Here is a 27958-nt window from a genome sequence, read left to right as displayed (position 1 = left end):
GAAAGTGATTTATGATAAAATACCCATTTGAACACGTAAATGTTGGGCAAGACTACACTGTGGGCTGAGTGGGCGCTTGTGTGCCTGGCACAACACCCCGTGCCCGCCAGGGCACGCCGCCAGCCCAGGCACACGGGACCCGAGGTCTGAACACAGCATCGCTGTCGATGACATAGTGTTCTGAAGTTGTGAGCAATTCTTGGCAGGGTTAAAAAAAAAAGCAAAAAACAAAAAGCCTGTCTCCCATCCTGGACAATTCAGTAGATATTAAAAGCATGGAAAAAAACCTTCGCTTTATGTCAAATTGAGTTAGGCTCGTGGCTCAGAGACTCTTTGTAACAAGTTCTCCACACACAGGAAGAATGACTGCCTCCGTGCCCTGGGCAGTGCTGGACATCTGCGTCCTCCCCCCCACATCCCCCCTCTGGAGGACCAGACGCCACAAATTCCCTAAATGTCCTCTAGGAGGCAGCCACCGGCCTAGGTGAAAATGAAGAAAGCATGAGCTCCTAAACTATCACCGGCAGGTTAAAAAGCAGCCAGAGCTTGTGGAGAGAGGTTTGGGTTGAGAGATGAGGGTGTGGCTTACCAGCTGCCGCTGGGAGAGGAGACAGAGGGCCTGTTGGCCAACACTGAGAAAACCCCGAGGTCCCCTGAGACTTGTCCCCTCCTGCTGCCCATGAATCCCCCTGTGGTAGGGGTTATGACCCAAGAACCCGTCTAAGAGGGACAGGGACTTGCCTAAAGCCACACTCCCGGACCTGGCTGTTTGTGCTGACCCAGGGGTCCAGGGCCCCTCCACCCCCCCCCCCGCCACCCCGGTCCTACGGGAATGTCTGGGGTCACTCAGGGCCCCACAGGGCAGCTACTCCTCCCTCCCTCCTCTCTTTGGGTACCCGGGATGATGGTGCCAAGCCTGGAAAGGGGGGGGGAAACTGTTGAGGAGGGCCGATGACCTCAGGGATGGCTTACCGTTTAGTGCCTGGTGAGAGTGGGGGCTTCTCACTCCCCAGGAGGGGGTCCTTAGTATGCGGTGGGGGCACAGGCCCCAGCACATTCTAACCTTTTGGGCCCTGCCCAAATACTGTGTGACGTGGATGACTCGTTGCCCCTCCGTCAGCCTCAGTTTTCTCATCTGCAAAATGGGAACGGTCGTCTCTCCCTTAATTTATTTAACCAACATCTACTGAGCATCTCCTATTGTGCCAGATGCTGTCCTTGGGGCTGGGGACGCAGCAGTGAACAAGGGACAAGCAGCTCCCTCCCAAGGTAGGGTGGGAGCGAGAGGGTCTCTGATGCTTCAGATTGAGGTCTTTAACCTTTTTTTTTTCCTTTTTTTTTTTTTTTTTTTTTACCCTATGGCCCGCCTGACAGTTTCAGAATAATGTGTTTTACCGAATCAAATAAAACACAAAGGATTACAATGGAAACCAATGACAATAAAACATAGTTAGCAAAATGTCTTTTAAAATTGGGATAAATGTGCTGCTTTATTAGCGTATTAAATGGTAAGATGTGGCAATGGGTCTGATGACGACCACGATTCTGAGGTTGTGACGAGCACAAAAGATATTTAGAGAAATTTGCAACGTCAGTAATGTGATATGTAAATACCTGTGACGTCTGTTGGTGACAAGGTCACAGGAACTTCTGTAATACCTCTGTGGTTTGCTGCCGACGGTCATACTTGAGGGAGATGCTAAATTGCAGCCAGAGGTTAGGGACAATACAATTGTCATTTTTGTTTTCCTGTCCCTGCTCATGGGCGCACTTAATTCTGAGAAGGAGCCTCGGAGGCCAGGTTTAAGATGCCTGCTTTTGATAAAGTGACCAGAGAGGGCCTCACGGAGGAGGTGACTTTTCAGTGGAGTCCAGAGAGAGTGGCAGGAGCACTTCAATAATTGGGGTCCATCCAGCCTGGCACCCAGCAGTTCAAGGAGGCATTGGAAGTGGCAGAGGCCTGGGGACCCCCCCCCCAGAAAGTGCCCAGCTGGTTGGGGAGGGGGAGGAGTCCAGGAGAAAAGTGACCAAAGAGTGAGGGAAGGCAGGTCCCAGGAGGGGGTAGGCAGGGAGCCTGCGGCCTGGCATTTCCCTAGACCTTCTGCACTTCCAGTCTCCAGAAACCGTGGAAAGTGCCCCTGTGGTCTGAGCGTGAGGGGTTAGATTTCTGCAGACCCTGGAGTCCAGGAGCAGGCGCTGTTTGCATTTCCGTCCCTGCCTCCAGCGGACTGGCTCAGGAAAATTCTTCCAGAGAGGCCCCACTCTTCCCCAGTTTGAGCCGCACCTCAATGTAACCCACCCCCTGGTGTCTCAGAAGCCCGAGGGTTCCGTGCCGGGGCCCCGGAAGCCTGATTTCCTTCCGCTCTGGATCTCCTGTTTCGGGGGCTAGAGTTTTCATGGATCACTGGACCCAGCCGTGCAAAGAGAACCGCTAAGCAGCGTTCCCTGCCCTGAGAGCTCCTCTCCCGCCTGTGAAGCGGGGACATCAAGACTGGCTGCCTGCCTGCCTGCCTTGGAGAGTTGCCGGGAGTACAGGGGCTGCAGAGGGGTCCACTCAGGCTGCCTCCCTCGGCGCCCGCCCGTGGCCCACAGGCCCCTGCCCTTAGGGAGCCCCTGGGTCTGCAACTGGGGTGCAGAGATAGGGATACTCAGGGGCAGAGAAGGAGGAGGCCGGCATTGGGGGATCAGCGAGGCTCCCCTCGCACCCTCCCCAGTCTCAGACCGTGTGGGGGCTTTGATGCTACTAGAAAAGAGGGCAGGAGAGGAGAGGCCTACTTCAGCGAAGGTGAGAGGAGAATTGGGTTGCCCTTTGAGGAGAATCTTGACCTCATACCCCACCCACCACTTATACCCCCCAGAAGAGCCAAAGAATTAGAGGTAGAAGGTAGAGAAGAAGGCTGTTTATCGAGGGGAAGCCTCGATTCGCTTGTTACACGGGGAAACCCGCCTCAACATAAGACAGTAGGAGAAAGCACCAGCGAGAGGAAGCACTGGAAATGCAAACCAGCTCGGGGTCAGAAGGCAAAAAGCAAATCGCAAGACAGAAAGGCCACTGAGCTGAGAAACTGATGGCCACACAAAGGGCGGGGAAAGCGCTCAGAGGCTACTACAGAGCGATCTCCCAAAGGCGCCGAAATGCCAATAGGAAAGCATAAAGGAACATCGAGGCGATAGTTGGCGTTGGGTTAGGACAGAGGATGAACGTGTCAAAACTTTCAGTCTCACTGGGCATGGCCAAAAGGCAAACTGAGTCAGGGGCAGTAAGATCTTCCTTCCACCTTGACAGGCGGCCATGCTGCCGATGGCACCGCGCTGACAGCTGTCACGGTCGCGGTGACTCTCTAGAGCACCATCTCGCCAGAGAGATCAATGCCCCTGAATACGCCCCAACCCTCTGACTGCGATGAAATCACTCACCACTTCTTGGAATCTTTTCTGAGGAAATCAGCAGAGATGGAGACAAAGATTTTTATAAACGAAAGGTCGTTTTCATTTTATTCTAACTGGTTAAAAAAAATTATCATTTTAAAAGTTTTTCCTCTCTTAGGAATTTTGAATGGAGACTTTGGAGCCAAATGTCTGTCTAAAAATAGAACAGAGTTCTGGAAATAACAGTTGCGTGTACAAATGAAATGTCGGCAGCTCCCAAATCAGCCCCTTTTCAGCCCCAGCTGCACACACCAGTGAGAAGTCAGCAGGGGCGTCAGAGAGTAAGACAGATAAATAAAAGATGAGGCTTCTGTGAGTTGAAATATTTTGCAGCCATTAAAAATGAAGTTTATGAAGGATTTTTAACGACATGAGAAAGTGCTTATGATGTGAGGTTAAATGAAAGAAAACAAAACCAGGGTATGAAAATATGTATTTTGGTATCATTGCAACTCTGTAAATACACATAACCCACACAAAAAAGGATTAGAGGAGAAAACACCCAAATGTTAATAGTGTTTATTCCTGGCTAGTTGAACCGTGGGCGATTTTTCTGTGTTCCCCAAATTTTCTATAAAGATCACTCATTACCTTTAGGAAAAAATATGTGAGTTTTTATACATATTTTTGTAGTTATACGTGCGGTGCTCCCCCCCCCCAAATTGCAAGGGTCGCTGCGAAAATCGCACCCCCAAATCGCAAAAGCCAGGAAGCAGGGAGAAAATTAGCAGGGTGGCCAGAGCATGGGGAGGGGGAAGGTGATAAAGTTGGTGCCAGACCTCCTGGGGCCCTGAATGCCAAGGCCAGCAGCTGGAACTTCACCCACAGCCCCATCTTCTGCCCAGGTTCGAAGGAGAGAGATCTGCCCCTTCTGGGAGGGAGACGGGGTGTTGTTAACAGCTCCAGGTGCCAACCTCCTGCCTTTATTCTCCACTCCCCCCCAGGGAAGAGTTTCACACTGACCATCACCGTGTTCACCAACCCCACCCAAGTGGCCACCTACCACCGAGCCATCAAGGTGACCGTGGATGGACCCCGGGAACCCAGACGTAAGTGCCCGAGCCACTGAGCCCGCTGGGCAGTGGGGAGGAGGGTCCAGCAGGGGGAAGGGCAGCAGCCGAGGTCAGACAGATGGCAGTGGTCCCCTGAAACGCTCTCATCAGGGGGCTGCACTCCTGGGCTCTACATCCCTGTGCACTCCGGGTGCCTGCCAATAAACCCAAACCCTCTGTGCTTATCCCTGGACTGCTGGAGGCCAGCAAGGACCATAGGAAGGGGTAATGGCAGAATCAGCTTGACCCCCCCCCCAGGACTGCCCACTGACAGCCAGCTGAGAGAGTATGGATTTGTGTTTGGCATCTGTTAGGGAAAGGAACTAGATGGAAAAGTCTTCCAATAGGGTATTTGTGAGTGTTGGGGGTGGGGGGAGGTCGGGCCAGGTTTGCTCTACTCTGTCCCAGCTTCCTCTGCCAGTGGCTGAGGGAGGGAGCCATCAAAAACAGGAGTTGGTCTGGCTGGGAGGCCACATCCCCTCCTTGGAAACTTTCTTTGGGTCTCAGTATGTGACTTAAGTCACACGCAGCCTGGGCACTCTGACCCCAAAACCCACACTCAAGAATGCGAACTTGATTCTGCAGATATTTACTGAGCACCTACTATGCGCAGGGAGTCCTGATGTGTGCCTTTTAGCATCAAAGAGAGTTTGTGTTTAATTGCTTCTGCCTGCTGAAGGATAATGCTGTTTGCAGGTTTACATTATGGGCACTTGAGGGGCAGCTGCCACAGAATGGGCCAGAGGTCTGTGTTCACTAAATGAGTGAATGAATGAATGAATGAATGAATGAAAGAAACAGAGAACCAGCTGGCCAGCTGGCCATTTCTGGACTGGCTGCTTTCTGAGCCCTGACCAGAGTGCTCATTCTGAACCACCCCACCTCCCAACTTGTAACATGCTCAGTGTGGGGTATCGGGAGCTACCCTGCCTTTCCCTTCCTACTCGTGGCCCTTTAGAGTTTAGAAAACCCTCTCACATTTATTGTCCGTTGGGATCCTTACGACAGCAGAGCCAAAGGGTCACCCCAGTTCCAGTGGGGAGAGAGTCCAGGCCAGGGAACGTTGAGAACCTGCCAGGGCCTCCCATGGCCTTTGGTGCTGGGAGGGGCCCTGTCTTCCCAGAGACAGTCATCGTCGATTTCCATTCCAAGTTGGGTGGACTTGGGGCAGGAAGACAGAATGGGGACCGGAGCCCAGGAGGCTCAGAACAGATGGGGCTCTGCCAGGGTGTCGTCAGTGAGGGCCACCCAGGGCTGGCCCCTCCTCCTGGGGAATCAGACTGACCTAGCTCCCCATCTGTCCAATTCCGAGGCCCACTCCGGTGTCTGGCCACTTGGGGAAGGCTTAAAGCTGGGCTTGGTGTCCCTGGATGACTCTCCCTGAAGGCCCTCAGGGCCCCCTCCTCCGGCCTCCCTTAGCTCCCTCATATGGTCTTCAGACCCAAAGGCAGGCATCTGCTCCGGCCAGATTCTTGCCGGGACTGGATGTGGATGGGTCCATGCCCCTGGCCTTGGGATCCATGGCCCTGGACAAGTCGTGTTGCCTTTTGGGCCTCAGTCTTGTCACCTGTGAACTGAGTCAGTGACCCTAAGAGTCTCGAGGTGGTGATGTCTGGGAAACCCTTGTGAGCCATGAGCCACCAGGATGCGGAAGACAGCCTGCCTGGTTGGGGATGTTGGGGAAACTGCTGGCCTCTTTCAGCCTCAGCCCCCCCGCCTCCAGGAAGTGGGGTGCTACCACCCACACCACAGGCCTAGAGACCAGTGATGGCATGTGGATAGCATCTGGCTGTGGCAGGGGGAGGGTCCTGGTGAGTCACTGGAGCCATGGTGTTCGGTTATCCCCAGCACCTGGCCACCACCGTGCATTTCCACCACGAGCACCATCGGTGGGTGGTGACTCTTGGTCCGCAGCAGGGGGGCAGCCCAAGCCATGGCCCTAAAGGTATCAAACAGGTGGCACACCACTCTGTCTCCAGGGGCAGAATCGGGACGGACGGGAGCCACAGTCGGCTTCACTGCGATGATGCAGCACTTAGGAGCCACTCCACAAAGCAGTGAGCACCCAGTCCATAGAGGCATGTGGCAGGGGGTCTTGGAGCTTGCTAGGAAGGTTCCCAGGGGCCCAGCAATGCCTGGAATCCCTCAGAACCCCCCATGTCCAGCCATTCTCAGCCCAGAGCTGCCTACCACCCCCCTGCCCCGCCTTGAGGGCCCTGGATAAGGGCAGGGGTGTGGCCCTGCCTTTGGGAGCCCCCAGTTCAAATCCCCTGCTGGCTCTTCTCTCCTGGGGTCCCCAGACCTGAGACAGCCCTTCTGGGGGTGAGCTGATAGGGGAAGGCAGTGGGGGGGGGGGGCGGCAGGGGACTGCACAGGACAAGGCACCCGAGGCCGGAGGGAGGGGAGACAGCAAGAGGAAGGAAAGAGAAGCCAGCCCGGGAGATGGGCCGGAGTCCGAGGCCAGGCTGGCTGTGTGACCCGAGGCAAATGGCACCCCTCTCTAGGCCTTTAAGTCTCATTAAAGAGACTTGTTCAAACAAAATCTTCGCAGAAGCTTATTTATAGAAAAGAGCAGCTGTGGGAGGAGGCAGTTCTCCAGGTCTCCCGTCCTGAGGGCCTGCTTGCCTGTGCCCCCGCCCACCCAGGCCTTCAGGTCAGGTCTCACCCGCACCCTGGCTGCCATCCCCACCCTGGCCTTGTCTGTGACCTTGGACAAATCCTCCTCCTTTCCGGGCCTCCGTTTCCCCACCTGTAAGAGGTGAGAGACCCGATCAATGCTGCTGGTCACCAAGCACTCCTCGTGTGCCAGGTCCCCAGTAACAGGTCTGCGACCACCCGGGAGGAGACAGGCCAGGAGGCAGAGCCACGTGCCCAAGGGTGAGTTTCAGTGCACCCCATGGGCTCCAGTCTGGGGCTCAGGGAAGTGAGGGCCACTTGGAAGGGCCTTCCTGCCTCACTGTGCCTCATCTGTAAAATGGGGAGAATAGGAGCATCTGCTCTGGGGAGTTGTCCTGAGCGTTAAAGGAGCCTGCAGCTGCACAGCCCGCAGGAAGTACCCAAATCCTCAGGGATTATCACAGGATTTCCTTTCTGGGCTTTTCTCCTGCTTTGTGACTCCCAACCCCATGTGAGGGTTGAGCCTTGTGTGGCGTGGCGGTGGGAGTAGGGGCTGGTCCTGGGAGCCAAGGAGTAGGAGTCTGCAGATCCCTGAGGCCCAGCTGTGGGTTCTGTGGCTGGGTCGTTCCCCTCTGGTGCCCTGCAGAGCATGCCCGATATGCAGCCAGGTGGCTGGCTGGGCTTGAAGGCTAGCTTGGTGGCTTCCTGCCTGTGTGGCCTTGGTTTCTGAGGTTCTCGATGCTGGTGTCCCTCATAGTCACCGGGGGCTGGTTCAAAAGCAGGTGGCTGAGCAGGGTCCGGGATTCAGGCGGGAGGCAGTCCGGTGCCTGGCGATTGGGTTTAGCAGGTGCTGGCACCTGAAAGGGTAGGACCCAAGTTTTTAATCCGGCCGGAGGCAAAGGGGGACAGTTCGAGCATCTTGCCTGTGGGCCCTTTCTTCCCAAAAATGTACATGGAATGATTTCAACAGATATTTTCCTGGGCACCTTTCATGTGTCTGGCACTGTTCTAGAAACTGGGAATGCCACAGTGAGCCCAATAGACAGGCTCCGTCCCACTTGGGTCTTCTACATTAGAGGTGGGGAAAGATGGTATAAATAGTTCTATTGTCCCTGTGGCCACAGCACCCCACGTGATCTGTGCTCGTTACCCCCTGACTTCCTCTCTGACATCCTCCTTGCTCACCCCACTCTGGCCACCCTGGCCTCCTGGCTGGTCTTCAAACTGGGCGGCCACATCCCTGCCTCAGGGCCTTTGCACTGCTGTTCTCTCTCTCTGAAACACAGACACCCCCAGATGCGTGGCTTGTACTTTCCCACCCTGAATGAAGGCTTCACTCAAACTTCTCAGTGAGACCCCCACCACCGTCATGCTGTTTCAAATCACGCACATGCACCCACCCCTTACCAGCTTTGATTTTTACCTAGAACCCTGATCACCTTCCAAGATGCAATAGAGTTCACTCATTTATGTCATTTATTTCCCATCTCCGCTCACTATTACGTACGCTCCGTGGGGCAGAAGTTCTTTCCTCTGCTTTGCCACGTGCGGGCATAGACCCTGGAATACAGACATGAGCGCTTAGTAGGTGCTCAGTAAATATGTGTTGAACAAATGAAGTACCTAAATGATTAGTCGACTTAATCTCAGGTTGTGAGAAGTCTTATGGGGAAAAACAAAGCTGGGGGAAGGGGTAGAGCGCACAGGGATGGGATGTGGGCAGGGAGGGGATACCGGGCAAGCCTCTTGAGGAGGTGACATTTGACCAGAGAGGCCTGAAGGAAGTAAGCAAACAGGCTCCGGACGGCACGGGCAGGAAGCGTGACCCTAAGCCCATAGCGGGGCCTTCCAGGGTCCTAGAGTTGCCACAATTTCGGTCTCCGCTCCAGGTGTGGGGAGGTAGAGGGAGGCCTGGGCTGAGGAGAAGCAACTCCTCTGAGGAGAGGCCCGTACTCCCAGGACCCCCTAGGTCCCCAGGGGAGTGCACCCAGCAGGAGGGAAGGGGTTAACCTCAGACCTCCCGGGCTCCCCTAATCAACCCCAGGCTGCTGGAAGCCCCAGTTGTGGCCCTGGGAGGGAGCCGCTTGCCTCCCTGCCCGCTGGCCCCCGGCCAGCCGGTTTCCCAGCCCAGCCACCGACCGGCTTTCATCTGCTCACAGGGGGCCGATTCAAGGCAGACCACCCGGGGCCCAGCACCCGCCTGCGATTCCCCGCGGTTGTTAAGAGTCGGGTGTAAATCTCCTGACAGGCCACAGAGCGGGCCTGGGGCCCGGGGGCCCCACCCCGCAGCTGGGCGGACAGTGGCTGCTGTGTCTGGGCTGTGACCGCACCAGAGCCGGGCCAGGCAGCCGAGGAGGCAGCTGAGTGGCTTCGGATGGGTGAAGGGCCCCGTAATTGGGGCCCACATTGTTCCCGGCAGCCGCCGCTCTTCCTGTGCCCGGCTCTGCTTCTCCCTGTCCCCTGTCCCCTGCCTCCCCGTCCCTCTCCCACCCAGCTGAGGCCGAGCGCCGAGCTGGTCGCTTGCCAGTCAGACCTCACCGCCAGTCAGCCCGGCTCTCCTCTCTCGGAGCGCTTGGGAAGCCGAGACCTCAGCCGCCAAGCTTCGTGCAACGTGCTGACCGGTCCAGGTTTGACCTTGACCTCGCACCTCCACTTTCCCACCTGTAAAATGGGGGTGATGGTAGCAGCCCCTCAGAGGGTTATGGCCCTTATAAACGATATGCGTGGCTCACCTAGCACGGTGCTTGGCCCCTCGTAGGTGCCTGCAAAAGTGGTTGCTGCTCTCATCATGGGGACTTGTGTTGGGGCAGCACGAAGGCAGAGGGATGGCCCTGACGGTCCCCAAGAAGCACCAGGTACTTGGCAGGTGCAGGGACCCCGTGCCGGCCCAGCTGGTGGTGATGAAGGATGCCTAGGGACTGGTGGGAAGGGAGCCCCCAGCCCAGAATCCAGCCCTCGTTCTCTTCCTCCAGCACCGTGTGACCCTGGGTGAATCACTCGGCGTGGCTGGACCACAGTATTCCTTTCCCCCGCTTCTGGCCCTTCTCCTACACCTGCGAGGCTGGGCATGCCTACCGTATAGACACGTTAAGGAAGAACTATGGCGCCCAGAACGCCTTCCTTGAGGGCCTAGGCCGGACCACCTGTTTAATTCCTGCAGCCTGTCCACACCCTTCGGAGTTCCAATGTGATCTCCATTTTACAGATGAGACAGCTGAGGCCCAGAGGGAGAAGGTGACCTGCCCAAGATCCCCAGTGGGTGAGAACTGCCTCATACAGGCCTGGGCCACTGGGACCTTGGCCTCCTATAAATGAGGGTCACGGCACTAATCGAGGCATGCTGCAGGGACCGGCAGTGACTTGAGCTCAGCTACTGGAGGCTGACAGGTGTGGTGGGCCAAGGTGGGGCCTTACCCAGGTGGCCCCCATCCTCCCTGCAAAGTGTTTTACTTTTAAACACTTAGGGTCTGTCCTGCAGCTTATCCTCACCTTGGGGGTTAGGCAGTATGAAAACCACTTGACCGTTGCAGTGGTTAAGGCCCAGAGGAGGAGAGAGACTTGGTGGGTCAGAGCAAAACGTGGTTAGAGAGCTGGACGCTCAGCACTGAGCTGCAGAGCAGGGCGGGGCTCCTGGTGGAGTCCACTGAGACCCTCTCCTCTTCTTCCCAGGCCCATCCTCCTGGGCCCGCAGAGAGTTGCCCTGGGCCCTGGGCTCGGCCCTAACACCTGTTATCTGGAACCCATGATTGTCAAAACCCAGGCTCCTTGCTTTCAGGATGGACTCCAGGGAGAGAAGGTGGCCTCAAGCCATCTGTGTGACCTCAGACATGTCACTGCCCCTCACCGAGCCTCAGTTTTCTCACCTGTAAAGTAGGGACAGTGAGAAGATGCAGGGTGAAACAAGGCAATGCCATGTCAACACCTTAGACGCCGGAGTGGAGGGAGCGTTCAGCAAGCAGGGGCTGCTATTTTTATTTCCGGCACCGCTAGCTGCTGCTCTCAGCCTACGGGGTGCTGCAGAGGCTCGGTGCTGGGACAAGGGGTCTTCCTGCCAGGGAGGGGCTCTTGGGGTGAGCCCCAAAGGACAGAAAAGCATTCCTGGTGGGGGCTGTGCCTGAGCTGTGGCTCTGAAGTGTGAGAGGCAGAGCATACTTGAGAAACTCTAAGAACAGCAGCAAGAGGAGAGAGGTGGGGTGGGGGCGTGGGGGGTGGGTGACCCATGGAGCAAGCAACCCTGCCTCCTTTTCTTCTGGAGGCCTGAGTATGGCCGGTGGCTCCCACCGGTAGTGGTCATCTTAAGCCAGGGACTCTCAAAGCTTAGAGGGGCCCCCAGTGAGCAAGCTGTGCAGAGGGGAAACTGAGGCACGGTGTGAAAGGGCTGAGCCCCAGATGACCGAGTGAGCGAGGCCAAGCCCCCCCCCCACCACCACCACCACCACCGGCTCCCACTGTGGGTGGCCAAATGAAAGAGGTCTATTCTGTGGGCCCATCTTTCCTCGGGCACAGGAAGTTCCGTTCTGCTCCAAGTGTGAAGGCCGGGGCCCTGTGGCTCTGAGACTCTCCGGCGCCCGGGCCACGTGGAGCCACCTCAGCTTCCCCCTGCCCCTCCCTTGTTTCCCAGCAACAAGGAAGCAATTCCCAAAGCCCTGTGAGAACTCCCACACTCCAGGGGGCGGGCCCTTTGTGACGGCAGCACAGCGCGTGGTGGAGTATATGCTTCGGGGCCAGATTACCTGACTTTTAGCCCAAACCGACCACATAGCAGAGATCTCCTCTGGAAGCCTCAGTAGCCCCATCTGTACAGTGGGAGCAAAAAGGAAAGCGTCAAGGGACTCGGTCTCAGGGGTCTGCACGCCAGTGCTGGCTCTGCTGACCCCGTTTTCTGTCCCACACTTACAGTCGTGGCCTCGGTGTCCTGATCTCTGACATGGGGGTGATAATCTCACCCTCCCTTGGCAGGAGCTGGGGTATAGAAGTAACCCATGTAGCTGGAGGGCATTTATAGACCTTGTGTGGCCACAATGGGGACACTGCGGCTTGGGGTGGGGGAAAGGGCGTGTGACTTGAGTGAGGCCACCAAGCTGCACAAGTGGCTGGGCCCAACCTCGAACCCAGGCTGGCTGTGAACCCTGCCCTCCTTCCGCTGGGCCGCAAATGCCGCGTACACAGCGTGACTCAGAAACGGGGCTTCGTTCCACAATGGCGATCATCAGGAGGCCGGACGTATCGCACGAGTTTTTGTGCAGCCCCCGTTGTCTCACTTCAAGCTTGTGGTCGACTAAGACACCCAGAATCTTCGCACCCAAGCTGCTGTCAGGTCAGTCTGCAGTCTCCACGTCTATCCGGCCGACTTCCTGCCTGTTGAGATCGTTCTGAATTCATTTGCCCTCCAGCTTGTCCTCACCACCCTGCTGGTTCTTCCGTGGCCGCAGCAGCAACGGCAACAACATTTCTTCCGAGGCTTATCAGGGCCGAGCCCTGCGGCACCCCCCTCGAGACCACCTCCTGAGGGGTAGCCATGAAGCAGTCCTCAGGGGCTAAGGTTACACAACCAACCGGACGCTGAAATCTCGAACTTGGAGGCTGTAAACTGGCAGCCCCTGAGCAGGACACATCCTACGACTTGGTTTGGGATGTTTCTTTCCTTTTCTTTGTTTTGTTTTGTTTCTCGGTATTGGAGTGAATTGCCAGCATAGAAAGCATGGAAGATTTCACATAAAAGCAAGTTTATTGTTCTCCTGCCAAACTGGTGGGTCTGGCAACACTGGGTCCACCCCCACGAGGGCACCCGTCGGCTGGACCGGGGGACAACTGCCCCTCCTGCAAAGGACTCCCTCTTCCAGTCCGCCTCACTCCCCACCCACCCCGAGTGCCTCGTTCATGGTCTGCCGGCCCCCAGAGGCCTCAGAGTCCGTAGCCCTGGCTCCAGCTGAACTTACCCAGCCTACATTTCCCCCCTTGCCAAAGGTCCTGGGAGGCCGCGGCAGACAAATGTCCCTTGGGCTCCAGGCCTGGGGCCTCCTGGGAGGAGAAGGGGGGTTCCCGGCTCCTTGGTGACTTGCCGAGCCCACTGTGGCTCCCAGGACTCCCAAGTTCTTCCCCAAGAGCCCTCAGATGCCCATGGGAGGCAGGGGTGTGCAGGGAGCCTGGGCGTCTGTGGTGCCAGAATCCGTTGCATCCCCATTTTGAAAATCAGAAGTCAAACCTGTTCTGAGGCCTCCAACTCTGTCCCCTCATCCCCAAGGGAGGTCAACAGTCATTTCATGCTTTTTCAGGCCCCCAGGATGCCATTTTCCAGGCCTCAGGAAGGATGGTGAGGAGTTCTGTTTCACTTCCTACCTACTTCCCTCTTCTTCTCTCCTTGTCAATCTAGAAAACTCGGCATGCCCCTGCAGACCCGAGGACTCAGGCAAGCCTTCCCTCTCCCTCAGCCCCTCCCCATGCTTCTTCTCCAAGGGGTCCCAGATCCAAAACATCGTTCCCTCTTCCTCACTGTGTGACTGCAGACAAGCCTCTTCGCCTCTCTGAGCTGCAATTCTCTTGGTAAAAAAGAGAACCTAGCCTCCCTGCCTGGCCTGGCCTCCTCCCTCAGGGTTGATTGGAGTGGAATAGGCCAGCGTCGGGTGTCAGGCTCACGGCTAGTGTCTGACTGATCAGCCCATGCCAGTGTCTGTGCGCTGGAGAGATCCCCAGACACAAAGAGGTGTGAATAGGGATGTTTCTGGGCCGTGACAGGGACTTTGCATGTGAAGGAGAGTGGAGAAAATTTCAAAACGACCTAAGCATCCTAGAGGACTGGCTGAGCGAGTGGCAGCCACCAGGGGCTGTGACCAGCAGGAACAAGGGACATCTGCTGCCATAGTGATCAGCCCTCCTCGTACTTGCTGAGCCCCCACCGAGCCCCAAGGAGGCCCCCCGAGGTTCAGCAGGAGCTCTGTTGTTTCTGTGGGGCTGGGTTACTCCCCCCATTTTACAGGTCAGGAGACAGGTGGTCCACCTGGCTGGAAAAGCGAGTTACAGAATGATAAACCAGCCTGAGACCACTCCAGAGGTTCTTGGGAGAAACTTGCTCTGTGTTTTCCATGCACGTGAAACCAAAAAGAGGCTGGAAAGAAAGACCCCCAAACTGATCACATAGAGATTTCTGGGGAGGGGTTCAGGGTGGGTGGAAGGAGTCATTAGCCTTATCTGTAATTCTGCAGTGCGTTTGTTTTTGTAGAGATTCATGTGTTGCTTATGAAATGGAAAATGAATAGTTGAAAATGTGGTGTGGCAGGGGAGGGGTGGTCCCCACAAACCCGATGTCATTCAAGAAGCCATGCGGGGAGCCCTCAGCCAGCTGCACAGAGGCAGGCGCATGGCCACCCCAGCCCTGCCCGCACCTCTGGGGCCTAGGAGACGAGGCTGGGGCCCTTCCCCGGGTGGGCTGTGGCAGAGAAGTGGTGGCAGATGCTAGCAGTCTCTCCGCGTGTAATGCCCCAAGCCAGGTGCCCCGGTCCCCAGTCCCCAGCTCCCATTCAGAGGTGGGAGTTCGGGCCCTCCCCATGCCGCCTCCGCACGTCCCGGTGAATTTTCCCTTCTGTCTGGGGCCCGGCGAGGACAAGGGCTGTGCTGGGGGGGTCTCAGGATGGCTGAGGGCTAGAGCAGCCAGCTGTCCCAGGCCAGGGCCAATTATTCTTGCAGGGGGGGTGGGGAGGTAAAGGGTGGCAGCACCCCCCGCCCCCGGGGCTCTCTCCCTCACGCCCCCGGGAGCCCACCTGAGCCATTTCACACGGCTGCTGCTTCAGTTTACACTTGTGCTGCACAGTGGGCTGTTGAGGTTCAAGTAGAACACGTATGCCTACTCCAGCAGGTAGGGGTGAGGCGGGCCATCACGGCAGCCCCGGGGCAGCCCATAATGACCGTTCTCTGTGCATGAGGTCTCTGGGGAACCTCAGAAAAGAGGTCGGTAGTAACCTGAGGATTGTCCCTGCAGAGGTGTCAGGGAGAACCGCACCCCCCCCCCCCCCGCCAAGCAGAGTGAGGCGTTTCGGTCCCCCTGAGATTCTCAGGAACCAGCTGCTGACGGGCTTTCCACACCCCCCCCCCCAATGCTTTGCAGGGCACCGGCAGAAGCTGGAGGACCAGACCAAGGCGTTCCCCGACCGCTTCGGGGACCTGGAAAGACTGCGCATGCGCGTGACGCCCAGCGCGCCCAGTCCCCGCGGTTCCATCAGCACCGCCAGCCACTTCAGCAGCCAGGCCCAGACCCCCATCCAAGGTGCGGCACGGGCGGGAAGGGCAGTGGGGAGGCGGACGGGGGGCCGGGGCGTGGTCCTGCGCCTCCGGACCGAAAGCTCATTTGAAGGTCACTCGCTGCACCGCCTTGTTTTTTGGAGGAGGTCGCTGGTGCTCATTTGCTCCTACAGGTGTTTCCTAGGGATGTGCCCCGACCTGGGCTGGGCCCATCGTTCATTCACTCAGCAGACGCTTACTGACACCCACCATGGGTCATGTGCCGTGCCTGGGGGGTCAGCATGAATAGACACGGTCCCTGCCCTCCAGGAACTCCCTGTCCCTTGAGGGAGATGGGCATTAATCCCACCGTGTGTGTACCCATTAAAATTGGGGCACGACTTGTCTAAGGAGCCTGTGACAGACCAGTCCCAGTGGCCCCCGCCGGAGCCTCTGCTGTGTCGTCTGAAAGAGGGGCAGTGGTGGCTGCCTCAGCCCCGGGGCGTCAGATGTTCAAATGCCAGGGCTGCACTCAGACAACCTTCGTAAACAGCAAAGTGATGTGGCAGCCCCGGAAACACACAGCACCCCCTGGGAAAAGCCCTCCCTTCCCCCAACCCCCTCCCCGCCCCAGGGAGTTCCTCCAAACAGAAGAGGAGGGAGGCATCTAGGCCGAAGCCCCAGACCGTGTCTCTGTCCCCATTGCCTGGGTGGACGCAGCAGGCACGATGGGGCCTTGCAGAGCAGACAGGATGCCTGGCACATGGCAGGTGCCCATTAAGTGGCTGGGTGGTGAGTATTTACTCTGCACTCCGGGCCCTCTCAGCCAGCGGGTCGGGGCACAGAGGACCGTGCGAGGCTGGCCCCTGGCCAGGCAGAGGCCGAGAGCCCTGGTCAGCTGTGCTGGACAGAGGCGGGAGGGCCAGCTGCTGCTGCTTGATGTGGGTGTTCTCGGCCTGCTTAGAACCCATCTGGCAGATGAGCGAGTTGAGGCTTAAGAAATTAAGGGCCACTCTTGGGTCGCAGAGCCCAAAACTTTGGACCTTTGACCAGGTCCAAGGGCCCCACTGCACCTACCCCCAGGAGCTTCCTGCACTTCTGAGGGCACAGACAAGGGGGCCCCAAGGAGGAAGAGCCCGGGTAGGGGCACAAACTGACTGCCTTCTCCATGCTCCAGGCTGATATGAGGGCTTCCTGGGGCTCTCCACTAAGAGAGACCTTGCCGCCAGGCATGATGCAGTGTCAGGGGGACTTACGATAGTCCCTCGGGGTGAAGAGATGGTCCCTTCTATTCTGGTGTGGGAAGCTTCCACTCTTGGCCCTACTGAGCCCCCAGGGTGGGGAAAGACCCATGGGCTGGTGAGTTTTGAGACACTCAGTAGTTCTTGAGCCCAGGGGGCTGCCGCACAAGGGTCTGACCTCAAGAACCAGTGGGAGGTACTCTGCTCCCTGGGCTCATGGCCCACCCCTGCCCAAAGCTGTGCATGCTTCCATTTCCCACAGGCCAGCACTTGTCAAGGTACAGTAGCCTAACACTCTAGGCCTTTCCCTGCTACAGGCAGAGCTGGGGCCCAGGGAGCCCCGGAATCTAGAAGGTGAGAGTAAACAGTGGCTTCCTGTCCAGCAGCTCCTGTGGAAGGAAAGCCTCCCTCCTCGCTGCCACAGTTGTGTGGATGTGGCTACAGGAGTCTGAGGGCCAGGCCAGAACCCCTACCTGCACTCTGGGGGCAGGGCTGACCCGGTCCTTCCCCTTCTACTGCATCCTGAAGCAGGGCCCCCAGCCCCTCCCTAATCATCCACAGCAGCCTTTTGTGGCCGCCTGCCCCAGCCAGCTCTCCCCATCCACGGGCTTGTCCTCTCTGGAGTGGAAGGAAGGGCCCTTGATGACCGGGACCAGGAAAGGAGCATGAACTTTGCAGTCAGGTGGACCTGGCTAGGGGCTGTGCCAGGCTTCGGTCGTGATCTTAGGCAAAGTCCTTCACCTCTCTGAACCTCGGTATTCTCATCTGTAATGTGGGAGGAAGAAAGTACCGGCCGCAGAGGGGTGTCAGCAGGGCTAGCTTTGGGGCCCCTTCATTGGTGTTCCCCTCTGGTGGGATGAGCCTCTGCCTTCAGAATCTATCCTGGGATCATTTTCAGGACCCCCCCCCCCCAACCGCTTCTCCTGATGCCCCTTGTGCCCTTTGACCCCCCTGGCTTTGGTCACTAGCAAGCAGTGCCGAGGCCCCCAGCCCTCCATACCCCAGCCCCCGGCCCCCTCAGCTGTGGGCCCACAGTGGGGGCTTCTCACAGCTCAAAGGGCTCATTCAGCCACCATGCAGCAGCTGGGGCAATTTGGAGAAGAAAATAAACATTTCCTTCCAGTGTTGGGATTGGCTGCTCCACAGCTGGCCAGCTCCGGTTTCCTGGGGCTACTGGGCTGGGGGTGGGGTGGGGGGGGCAGCAGCCACAGGGGTGCTGAGGGCAGACGCTTCCCCCACCGCTCCGGGAGGGAGGCAGGAGAGGACAGTGGCAGGCCAGGCAACTCCGAGGGCCACGTGGTCTCCACAGGCCACACGCACCGGACCCGGGGCCACCTTGCACAGCCTTGTGTGTCCTGGGCTGCAGCCCTACTGTCACATCCTGGGGCCCCTGCTCGGGTTTCCTTTGTTTGGAGAATGCGGCTCCCATCCGGTGGGCACCACTCACTTCCTGGGCTCAGAGTCGAGTTGTCAACCCCACACTTGGCTCTGCTCAGGGTGCCAGGCACTGCCGACAGGGCCTTCTGCACTGGCGTTCTGGGACGAGGGTGGGGACCCAGGCACCTCTGGCCCCTTACATTTCAAGGCAGCACTGACCAGCCAAGGGACCTGTTAGAATGTTCCAGAAGGCTGCAGTCATCCGGACCCTTGTCCCCACATCCACCCACCTCGAGCCTGGGAGCATTGTTCCCTTCTGATTCACAGCCAAGACCAGAACTAGAGCCCGCCGCTAAGGCAGCTCTCCCCAGTGGAGTCAGGAAGACCCCAAAGCCCTGAGAAGTTATGGGCCTCACCTGACATCACACGGCATGTCGGGCAGATCTGGGGAATCAAGAGGCGCGAGGGTACCCGCAGCTCTCCGTCCTCAGAGCAGGCAGTGCCCGCCTAGAGCTGGCCGGGTGACAGCGACTGGTCTCCTCCTGAGTCCTAGTTGGTGGGTGGCATAGAGGGGTGGGGACCAGACAGGCTTGCCCTCAGGACCACTGCCAGGGGCTCACCCGCCTCTCTGCTGCTGTCCAGAGTTACCCCCTCGGCCAGGGTACAAGGAAGGACCAGGGGGAGGGCCTTATCTCTGCAGCCCCTGGAGTGGCCAGATCTCCTGGGTACTCAGAGCCACAGAGGGTCACAGCTACTGCAGCAACCCTCCTCGGGCCTCTGCTCTGCGTCCGGTCTGTGCACTTTACGTGCATTAACTCCAGGAGCTATTATTGTCTCTATTTTTCATGTAGGAAGACTGATGCACAGGGAAGTTAAGTGTCCTGCCCAAGGACACACAGCTACTAAGTGTCAGACCCAGGACAGGTGCTGTGCTGCCTCAGAGATGGGACAGCTGCCTGCCTATCAGACACCTGTCAGGGCTCAGAACCCGAACTCTAGGATTCTGTGCCAGGTCTGATGTGCTGTGTGACCCTTGGGCAAGTGCCTCACCCTCTCTGAGCCTGAGTTTTCCTACTGAAGGGATTAGACTCAGTCCCGAAGCCCCTTTGAATGCTGAGGTTTGGCGGGTCTGTGACTATAAGAGTAGGGGGCAGAGGCTGAGATGCCCTTGTCTCGGAGTCTAGCGGGGAGCCATCCTCGAGGGAGCTAGCGCAGTGCCTGGGCTGGACTCTGGGTCTCTCCAGGTTAAGACAGGGTCCAGGCCACTAAGCCCCTCTGGCTGCCATCTCGCTTTGCTGCTGAGGCAGGGAGGGTGGCATCTCATCATTGTCTGGCCTTCAGTCCGCTCCGGCCTACAGGACAGCCCCGCAGACACAGGCCCGGGGTGAGGGATGTGAGGGTGGGGGACAGACAGCTCCTGGGGACCCAGCCCCGCCCCTCCCCCCCCACACACACACCGGTGGGAGCTCAGGTAAGCTAACCAGCCCCACCTGGGCAGGAGAGGTTCGCACACCCAGCAGCAGAGAGCGGGAAGCAGCGGCCTCGCGATGAGTTCTAGTCCTTTCTGCGCCACGTCAGGAAAATCAATCTCTCTCTCTCTCTCTCTCTCTCTGCCTCAGTTTCCTTATCTGTAAAAGCAAGCCCCAGCTCCCAAGCTCAGAGCGTCATTGGAGACTGTCTGCACACCCACGGTCTTACCAGCTATTGACAGGGAGGGAGGAAGGCAGAAGCCGCTTCCCCAGGTGGGGGCCACCTTCACCCCCTCGGCAGGCCTCTGCAGCTGGGCTGTGAAGAGAACTCCGTGAGGAGAAAGAAAAGCCCTCCCCGCTCTCCGCCCGCCCAGGGAGGCCCCCGGGGCCGCCTGTGGCCCGGGCACCTGCTCGCGCCCGCCTCCCTGCTGGGGCCGGCCTCGGAGTCAGGCAGGCTCCGGCCCACGAGCAGCCCAGGGCAGTGAGAGCAGAGGCAGATCTAGAAGCAGGGGCTCCGCGAAGGGCCCGTGCGCCGGAAGCCTCTGGGGTGGTGTCAGGCCGCGACTGACTGTCCCCCTTGCTGTCCCCCAGGCACCTCGGACCTGAACCCTTTCTCCGACCCCCGCCAGTTCGACCGCTCCTTCCCGGCGCTGCAGACCTTCACCGAGAGCCGCTTCCCCGACCCCAGGATGCATTACCCGGGGGCCATGTCGGCCGCCTTCCCCTACAGCGCCACACCCTCGGGCAGCCTCAGCGTGGCCAGCGTGCCGGCCACCAGCCGCTTCCACCACACCTACCTCCCGCCGCCCTACCCGGGGGCCCCGCAGAACCAGAGCGGGCCTTTCCAGGCCAACCCGTCCCCCTACCACCTCTACTACGGCGCGTCCTCGGGCTCCTACCAGTTCTCCATGGTGGCCGGCAGCGGGGGCGACCGCTCCCCCACCCGCATGCTGGCCTCCTGCCCCAGCGGCGCCTCCGTCGCCGCCGGCAACCTCATGAACCCCAGCCTGGGCGGCCAGAGCGACAGCGTGGAGGCGGACGGCAGCCACAGCAACTCCCCCACCGCCCTGAGCACGCCGGGCCGCGTGGACGAGGCCGTGTGGCGGCCCTACTGACCGCCCCGGGGTCAGAGCCCACTGCTCCCAACGGAGGCAGGGGCCCCACGAACCTTCCCGACAAGTGGCCGGCGCAGCTCTGAGGCCCCGGACGGGAATGAGACTTAACGCTCCGGGCCGGTCACGGGCCCGGGGTCCGCGAATCCTGGGCTCCAGAGCCGGCAGGTGGCTCCGAGAGCATCTAGTCCAGCCACGTCGTTGTACAGACAGGCGGGGACCTCCCTCAGGTCACTGCCCCCGGCCCAGATCCTCATCATCTCACCCCACGTGGGGAAAGTCTCCTGCCGCCTCGCCCGGAACCACCTAGCTGTCCCCAGCTACGCCCGGTGCTGTCACAGGGCCCGGGTCCCCTGGGGCGGAGACCATCTCTGTTCCAGACAGAGGTGACGTTTGCCCGCATGGCTTGGCCTCTTACCCACGGGGCCCCGGAAAGACCTCCCCGCCCCACCCCACCTTCCTCAGAGACCCCCACCCCCACCCCATGGGCCCAGCCCTCCCTCCACGTTCATACAAACTGAGAATTGGAAGGCCTCCCCACCCCTCAGAGGGTTTCTCCTCATCGTATACGTGGGGAAGGGACCCACCGAGCGGCCCAGGAAATCGCTGGCAGAGATGAGATGATAAGACCCCCGAGCCAGCTCCCCACCCAGCTCTGCTTCCCTACAGTTCCCAGCAGCCCAAAGCCACCCCCCGCCGCCCCAGCTGTCTGTGGGTCCCAGGCCCCAGAGTAGACTAGCCAATGGCAGCAGGTCCCTAAAACCAGGAAAGACACCTGCAGGCAGGTCCTCCATGCACTTTACCAGCCCAAGGCATTCACCCTCTGTTCTCTTGGTGGAGGGCCAGGGATCCCCCCTTCCCTCTAGGCTGGTCTCGAAATTGCCATTTTTGGAGAGAGCGCAGGTACCAGAAAGGTCCTAGCAGAAGACATTGGGTGAGAGGTCGTGGGGCCGGATTTCAGCGTCCTGTCCCACGTAGGTCCAGCCAAGCTGTGCGCCCCCAACCCCCAACCTTGTGGGCAGGCCTGGCCAGAGCCTCTGACAGCTCTCCATCTTTAACTAGTCTGTGCTCCAAAAGCGTTCTGGAGCAAAAACCAGTTTCGAAAGCTGATTTTAGAAAAAGAAGCCTCGAATGTTTTCAGACACACTGTCTGTCACAGGTAAAGCCCTATCGTAGCGAACATCCCCTCTGCCTTCTGAGAGTGTGGAACTGTTAAGCCCTCCACACCTCCCCCAGAGGCCATGCTCCTCCAGCAAGCGTCCCACCGACTTCCACCAAAGGCCCACGTTGGTGGGGACCAGAGGAAAACCCAGGTGATGCTGGAATTCACATCCGTGGCTCGTAGACATTTGTAGGGGCGGAGAGCCGTGGCCGCGTGATGGCGGAACAGAAGAGCCATGAAGGGCCCAGCAGCCTCAGCTCAGCACCCCCTGGGCTCAGAGGTGAAGTATCGCCCCTTTAGCTTGCAAACGGGGAAGCCTCGGGGTTCAGGCTGCATAGAGTCTCATGTCTGAGTTTAATTCTAAAAAGGCGTAAATGGAAAAGGACAAGAAAACCCTTAAGGGCTAGACGGCGTGTGGTTTCTCGTCAGTTTCAGCCACATCCTCTGTGGATGTGACAATCTCCCCTCCTTAGCTGTCGTCTCTGTAATAGCTCTCGGCCTGCCGTACCGCCCCCGACCTGTAACAGCAGCCAGATGATGCACACCGGATACACACTCCGGCAAGTTAGGAAGTCCTTCTGGTAACCTTACTCAGACCTCCCCTGCTGCAGTTTCTTTCGTCCTGTCCTCACTGGAAAGAGCAGTCTCCATCTCTTGACGATGGCTGCGGGGGGTGTCCTCCTGACTCCCTACGCCCAGGGGGGCTCTCCACCCCTTCTCAGGAAGCAGCTACAGACCCATCACCCTTGGACCTTGCTCACTCCTGTCCTCTGTGGTTACAGACCGGCCCCCAGGCCCGCGGGGGGAGGCACCCTTGGGTTCCCAGCGCCCAGCACTTTGTAGCCCCACTCTGGATTACTAGCCCTTCCTGATAGCCAAGCCCTGGTAGGGGCAGAGACAGGAAATAAATTGATCCCCCTTCCGCCCCCTGACTAAAAGTGATGATAGCCATGCCGAGTGTGATTCTAAGGCCCATAGTGGGTACAGAGAGCAGGGGCTGCTAAAAATGGGTCCTTATTTACGAGGCTGCTTTAAAGTTGTATTAGGCAAACACACTGATTGAGAAAGCACAAGGAAACCGAGGGGTTGTGATACCACGTTACTGTAAGCCTGTTGGTGGCGGGTACAGATCCTTTGTGACATATTGTCACGTCGAGGTGTTAGTACCTGCCACACACCTATCTTCAGTAAATCCGTCCCAGAGCCGGGAAGAGGGTGGGGAGGGGTGGAAACTGCTTTGCACTATAATTTGCTTGATGTGTTTGTTTTCAATGCACAACTTGCTTGTACAGTAAACTGTCTGTCTTCTGTACTATTTAACTGTAAAATGGAATTTTGACTGATTTGTTACCATAATATAACTCGGAGACGTGTTGAAGGATCCCAATGCCAGACTTCTAGGGCTGCGTGTACGGGGGTGGGGGGGCCTCCCACCATGGCCAAGGAGGAACAGGGCGGGGCCTGGGGACAGGAATAGGGCTAAACCCCCTGCCTTGGAGACCACCCCCCCCCGCCCCCCACCCCCGCACCCAGCGCCTTGGCCTCCCTGCATCCAGCTCCAGAGACCACCCTGGGCAAGTGCAGCTGGTGAGGCCCCTTCCTGGCGTGGCTGGCACCCCGGAGGGACGTCAGGCCTTTGAGATGCCACCACCTCTCCCCCCTTCACAAGTGGCCTGTGACTTTTCACAAGTAGAAGCAGTGTACCCCATGTGGCTCTCGCTCCCCAGAGTGGGGCAGGGGCGGGGGGCAGGGGGAGGAGGTAAAACAGCCTCAGTGAGAGCCCGCGCTGGGACCTGTGTTTGCTGGAACGGGGGCAGTTTAGCCGCAATCACAACTACAGAGCAGGCAGCCGCATCAGCTCCCCCGGTTTGCAGATGGCACAACTAAGGTGCAAAGAGGGGGTGTCACCGGCTCCACGTCTCCCCAGAGTTGTTTGTGGCTGGCGACGGGGGCTGTGGGCGTGACTGCACGCGGACCTGACTTGGTCCCTGCCGGCAAAAGGGCCTGGCCCACTGTGCCCGTCCAGGCGGGACTTGTGGAGGGGAATTTTCATCAAACCGACCCGATTTTCTAATGGAAATACTTCAAAACTAATCCCAAGGCTTTGCCCCCGTTCCGTTAGGTCGGTCTGCCTGAAACCCAACACCCGACAGGAAGTTTCCATTTCCTCGGCCTAAAGCCTTGATCCCAGCCCCCTGCCCTGCAGCACCCCCTGGGCTCCAGGGGGTGGCAGGTAGTCTCCCAGCAGCCCCAGCCACCGCTGCAGAATTTCTCTGTGAGCGTGCTCCCAGCGGCGTCTGCCCGCGATGAGCGGGGCTGGGCCTGAAGCAGCGTCTACAGGCCAAGGCTCTGCTTCCATAGATGCGCTTGTTTGGGTCACTTTGTAGGGAAGGATGGAGATTATGAGGGGACCACAGTTCAAGCCCCTCCCCACCAGCCACACTGGGGCCACAGCTGATGGGAGAGGAGCTGTGGCCTCCAGAGCCCCTGATGCAAAGCTCCACACCTTCACCCAGCAGGCACAGACCAGTGCACCCAGGTGGGAAACTGAGGCAGGAAGAAGTCCTGGACTTACCCCCCCCCCCCCCCCCCCCCCCCCGGGGTCCCAGGGTTTGAGGGCTGTGTGGGAGGCGCTGCAGTAACCACAGTGGCCTGCAGGTGGCAGCAGATGGGTCGCACCGACGGTCCCCTCAGGGTCGTTGCTCCAAGGAGCTTCCTACCCGTGGAAGGTTCATCTTCAGAAGGGCCTGGGAAATGTCTTCGTGGGAAGAAGGATTTGCTTACCTACCCCCTTCAGCTATGTGGCAGTGGGAGGTCCCTGTCCCCCCTCTGAGCTTCCTTTTTTTAATTCAAAGAGTACCTGAGCACACACTGTGTGGAGTGCACAGTGGAATCACAGGTCCCATGATCCCCAAAGGCCCTGCTTTGGGACAGGGGTTTACACAGCTTGAAGGAAAGGTTGACAAACCTAGTTCGGCAACCCCAGCGTCCTGGAGCCCCGGTCAGGCGCCCCCACCTCCCCTGAGGCACCATCAGGAGCTTAGAACGTGAAGTGGCCTGTCCAACTGGAGGAGGCCATTTTGTCCCAGAGTCTGGGACACCCTTGGCCTCCAGGATTCCCTTTTAGAGGCTCCAGGAGTCGTTCTGGGCTGCGCGGTGCCTACAGTCTCACCAGCCCCACGGCCACCCCACAGCCCGCCGCGGGCCTGGCGATGGGCTGAGAGCAGGCCTCGGAGGTGACCTCGTGGGCACGGGGCTGTGCTTGGCACCTCCCGAGGGCTGACGTGGCCCCCAGACAGAGCACCGACCGCCCACCTCAGAACAGTCCTGCAACTGCTGGGATTCTGGCCATGGGGATGGCCATGGGGACGGAGAATGGTGACATGTGCCTGAGGTCTGAGGAGACAGCTGTGGGGCCATCACGGGTATTCTGGGGATGGGCGGGGCTGGACGCAGACCCCAGCGTGGCCCAGGGGCCAGCTCCCAGCCACACCGGACACCCGCCCGCTTTGCCACGTGAGCAAGGAATGGGACCTCAGTGGGTTGGTTCATTTGGGGGCCGTAAATGAAATGAGCTGTCAGACAAACGGGGGTGGGGGCGGCCAGTGTGAAAGAATGAACTGTTCCTCGTGGAAACCCAGAGTGCCCCCCATTCCTCCCCACGAGGGCTGGGGAGCTGGCAGGGGGAGGGGCCGCGCCCCCCAACATCCGCATGCACACCTGTGTGGTCCGGCGGCTACAGGAGCCTGGGGGGCCGGATTCCAGGCTTCCTATTTTTAGTTTTGCCGCTAAACTCGTGCCGTTTCCCATATTTATATTCACCGGCAGAGAAAGCCTGTCCTGAGCCCGGCCTGGAGGAAGCCTTCAGGCGCAGGGGAGTGGATCAGCCCTAGAGCCAGCTTTCTGGAATCACCCTTCCTTTGTGCCCACGCCGACCGCTGGAAGCAGTTGCGGCCTCGTTGGTGTCCTGATGGGTGGCAGCTGTTTGGGCCACACACACCCCCGACTCTGTTCTCTCGGCCTGATGTCTGCAAGGCCTTGGCCAGAGTTCATTCGCCCATCCGCCAAGCGCAGACCCACGGCCCGACCCACCGTCCGCTGCCAGACAGCAAGAAAAGGCAGGTAAGTCCCGGCCGTGCTCTTGAGGCCTAGGGCCGACAGACAGGAAAACAGGCGCGGTGGCCCATGGGCTACATGGTGGGGATGAGACAAGACGGAGGGATCAGGAAATTCACCTGGCAGGGAGCAGCAGGTGGGCCTTCTAAGCAGAGGGCACCACACGTGCACAGGCCTGAAGGACAGGGCCGTGGCGGCGGGGAAGGTCTAGTAACGGCGATGGGATAGCGAGACAAGAGGGCCAGGGTTACAGGGGCCGGAGGCCAATCCGAGGGGCTCGGATTTGGTTCTGCAGCCCTGGGGAGCCAAGCCGAGGCGTGGCCGCACATTCCAGGGGACGTTGCCCTGGTGGCATGGAATGTGGGCTGCCTACAGGGGCAGAGACGTGTTCACAGCCTACTGCAACAGTCCAGGCAAAGGAGGGAAAAGGCCTTGGCGGGGGAGGAGCTCCACATTCCTAAGGCACCTTTAGCACTAAAGTCACAGGGGGCACCCTGTGCCCCAACCTCAGCTTTTTCTCACTTTCCCAGGGTTCGTAGCATCTGATGGAGTCACCAAAGACAAGGTTGCAATAATAGTCCACAATCATCATTCTTGGTATTGCCAGCTATTCATTAACAACAGCCCAGCCCTCAACTTGACCCTCCCCCCACAGGTTTTCAGTGAAGCCTTATGTCCTCCTGCCTCATGACAACCCCCTCACCACCACACCATGTAGCCTTTCAGGCTAAAAGGTTCAGGGTTCAAAGTCTGGCCCAGCCACCCCATTCTCCTCCATGGCCCAAAGGTATAATAGTTATAAGACCCTGAGTTTGAGGTTCCCAAGTTTTGTATATTAAACTTTAAAATCACGGGGCGCCTGGGTGGCTCCGTCGGTTAAGCGTCCGACTTCAGCTCAGGTAATCATCTCACGGTTCATTAGTTCGAGCCCCATGTCAGGCTCTCTGCTGTCAGCACAGAGCCTGGAGTCGGCTTCAGATTCTGTGTCTTCTCTCTCTGCCCCTCTGTGGCTCACACTCTCTATCTCCCTCTCTCAAAAATAAATAAACAGTTTAAAAATTTTTTAAATTATACTCAATAATACATAGTCATGGGAGAAAAGGAGATATTACAGATTACACACACATACACACACACGAAAAATCACCCATAATCCTATCCCTGCAAAGATAACCATTGTTAATCATTTCAGGGTGTTTTGTTCCCCATCCAGAACTTTATTTTCTATAAATACATAAATACTTTTCTAGGAATAAACACTTTTCTAGCCAGGTATACACTATGTACAGTGTATCAATTAATGCATTTTAAAGATAGAAATAAAAGTAATCTGGAAAAGGGGCACTTGAGTGGCTCAGTTAAGCATCTCTGGCTCTTGGTTTCAGCTCAGGTCATGATCTCACGGCTCATGAGTTCAAGCCCCAAATTGGGCTCTGTGCTGACAGGGCAGAGCCTGCTTGGAATTCTCTCTCTCACCCTCTCTCTCTGCCCCGTCCCAACTCACACTCACTCTCTCTCTCAAATAAATAAATTTTAAGAAGTAGATTTAGGGGGCGCCTGGGTGGCGCAGTCGGTTAAGCGTCCGACTTCAGCCAGGTCACGATCTCGCGGTCCGTGGGTTCGAGCCCCGCGTCGGGCTCTGGGCTGATGGCTCGGAGCCTGGAGCCTGTTTCCGATTCTGTGTCTCCCTCTCTCTCTGCCCCTCCCCCGTTCATGCTCTGTCTCTCTCTGTCCCAAAAATAAATAAAAAACGTTGAAAAAAAAATTAAAAAAAAAAAAAAAAGAAGTAAATTTAGGGGGCGCCTGGGTGGCTCAGTCGGTTAAGCATCCAACTTCAGCTCAAGTCATAATATCACAGTTCGTGGGTTCAAGCCCTGCATCAGGCTCTGTGCTGAGAGCTCAGGGCCTGGAGCCTGCTTCAGATTCTGCTCCCTCTCTCTCTGCCCCTCCCCCTCTCATGCTCTGTCTCTTTCTCTCTCAAAAATAAATAAACATTTAAAAACAAAAAAAATAAAAATAAATAAAAATAAAATAATAAAAAAAGAAGTAATCTAGAATGAAATCACTGGAAGGATAGGATTATAGCTATTTTACATTTTTTACGTTTTTCAGTGTTTTCCAAGTTCTCTAAAATGAGCACATTTGTTAGGGGTATCATATATTAAACTTC

At 57.9% G+C, this 27958-nt stretch overlaps 1 protein-coding gene across 1 annotated transcript in view; it reads left to right on the top strand.

Moving 5' to 3' along the window:
- The window catches only part of RUNX3 (RUNX family transcription factor 3), a 59413-nt gene extending 36413 nt beyond the window's left edge, over positions 1-23000 (top strand). Inside the window, exons 4-6 of the mRNA XM_030325315.1 lie at positions 4374-4478; positions 15199-15357; positions 19990-23000. Coding sequence (XP_030181175.1) covers positions 4374-4478; positions 15199-15357; positions 19990-20513 — 788 coding nt within the window. The 3' untranslated portion in view covers positions 20514-23000. The remainder of the gene's footprint in view (positions 1-4373; positions 4479-15198; positions 15358-19989) is intronic.
- The last annotated feature ends 4958 nt before the right edge of the window (positions 23001-27958 follow it).

This window comes from Lynx canadensis, chromosome C1 (genome assembly GCF_007474595.2).
Source record: "Lynx canadensis isolate LIC74 chromosome C1, mLynCan4.pri.v2, whole genome shotgun sequence".
Classification (NCBI taxonomy): domain Eukaryota; kingdom Metazoa; phylum Chordata; class Mammalia; order Carnivora; family Felidae; genus Lynx; species Lynx canadensis.
Note: the sequence above shows the minus strand (reverse complement) of the source record. Positions and strands in the feature narration are given on the sequence as shown.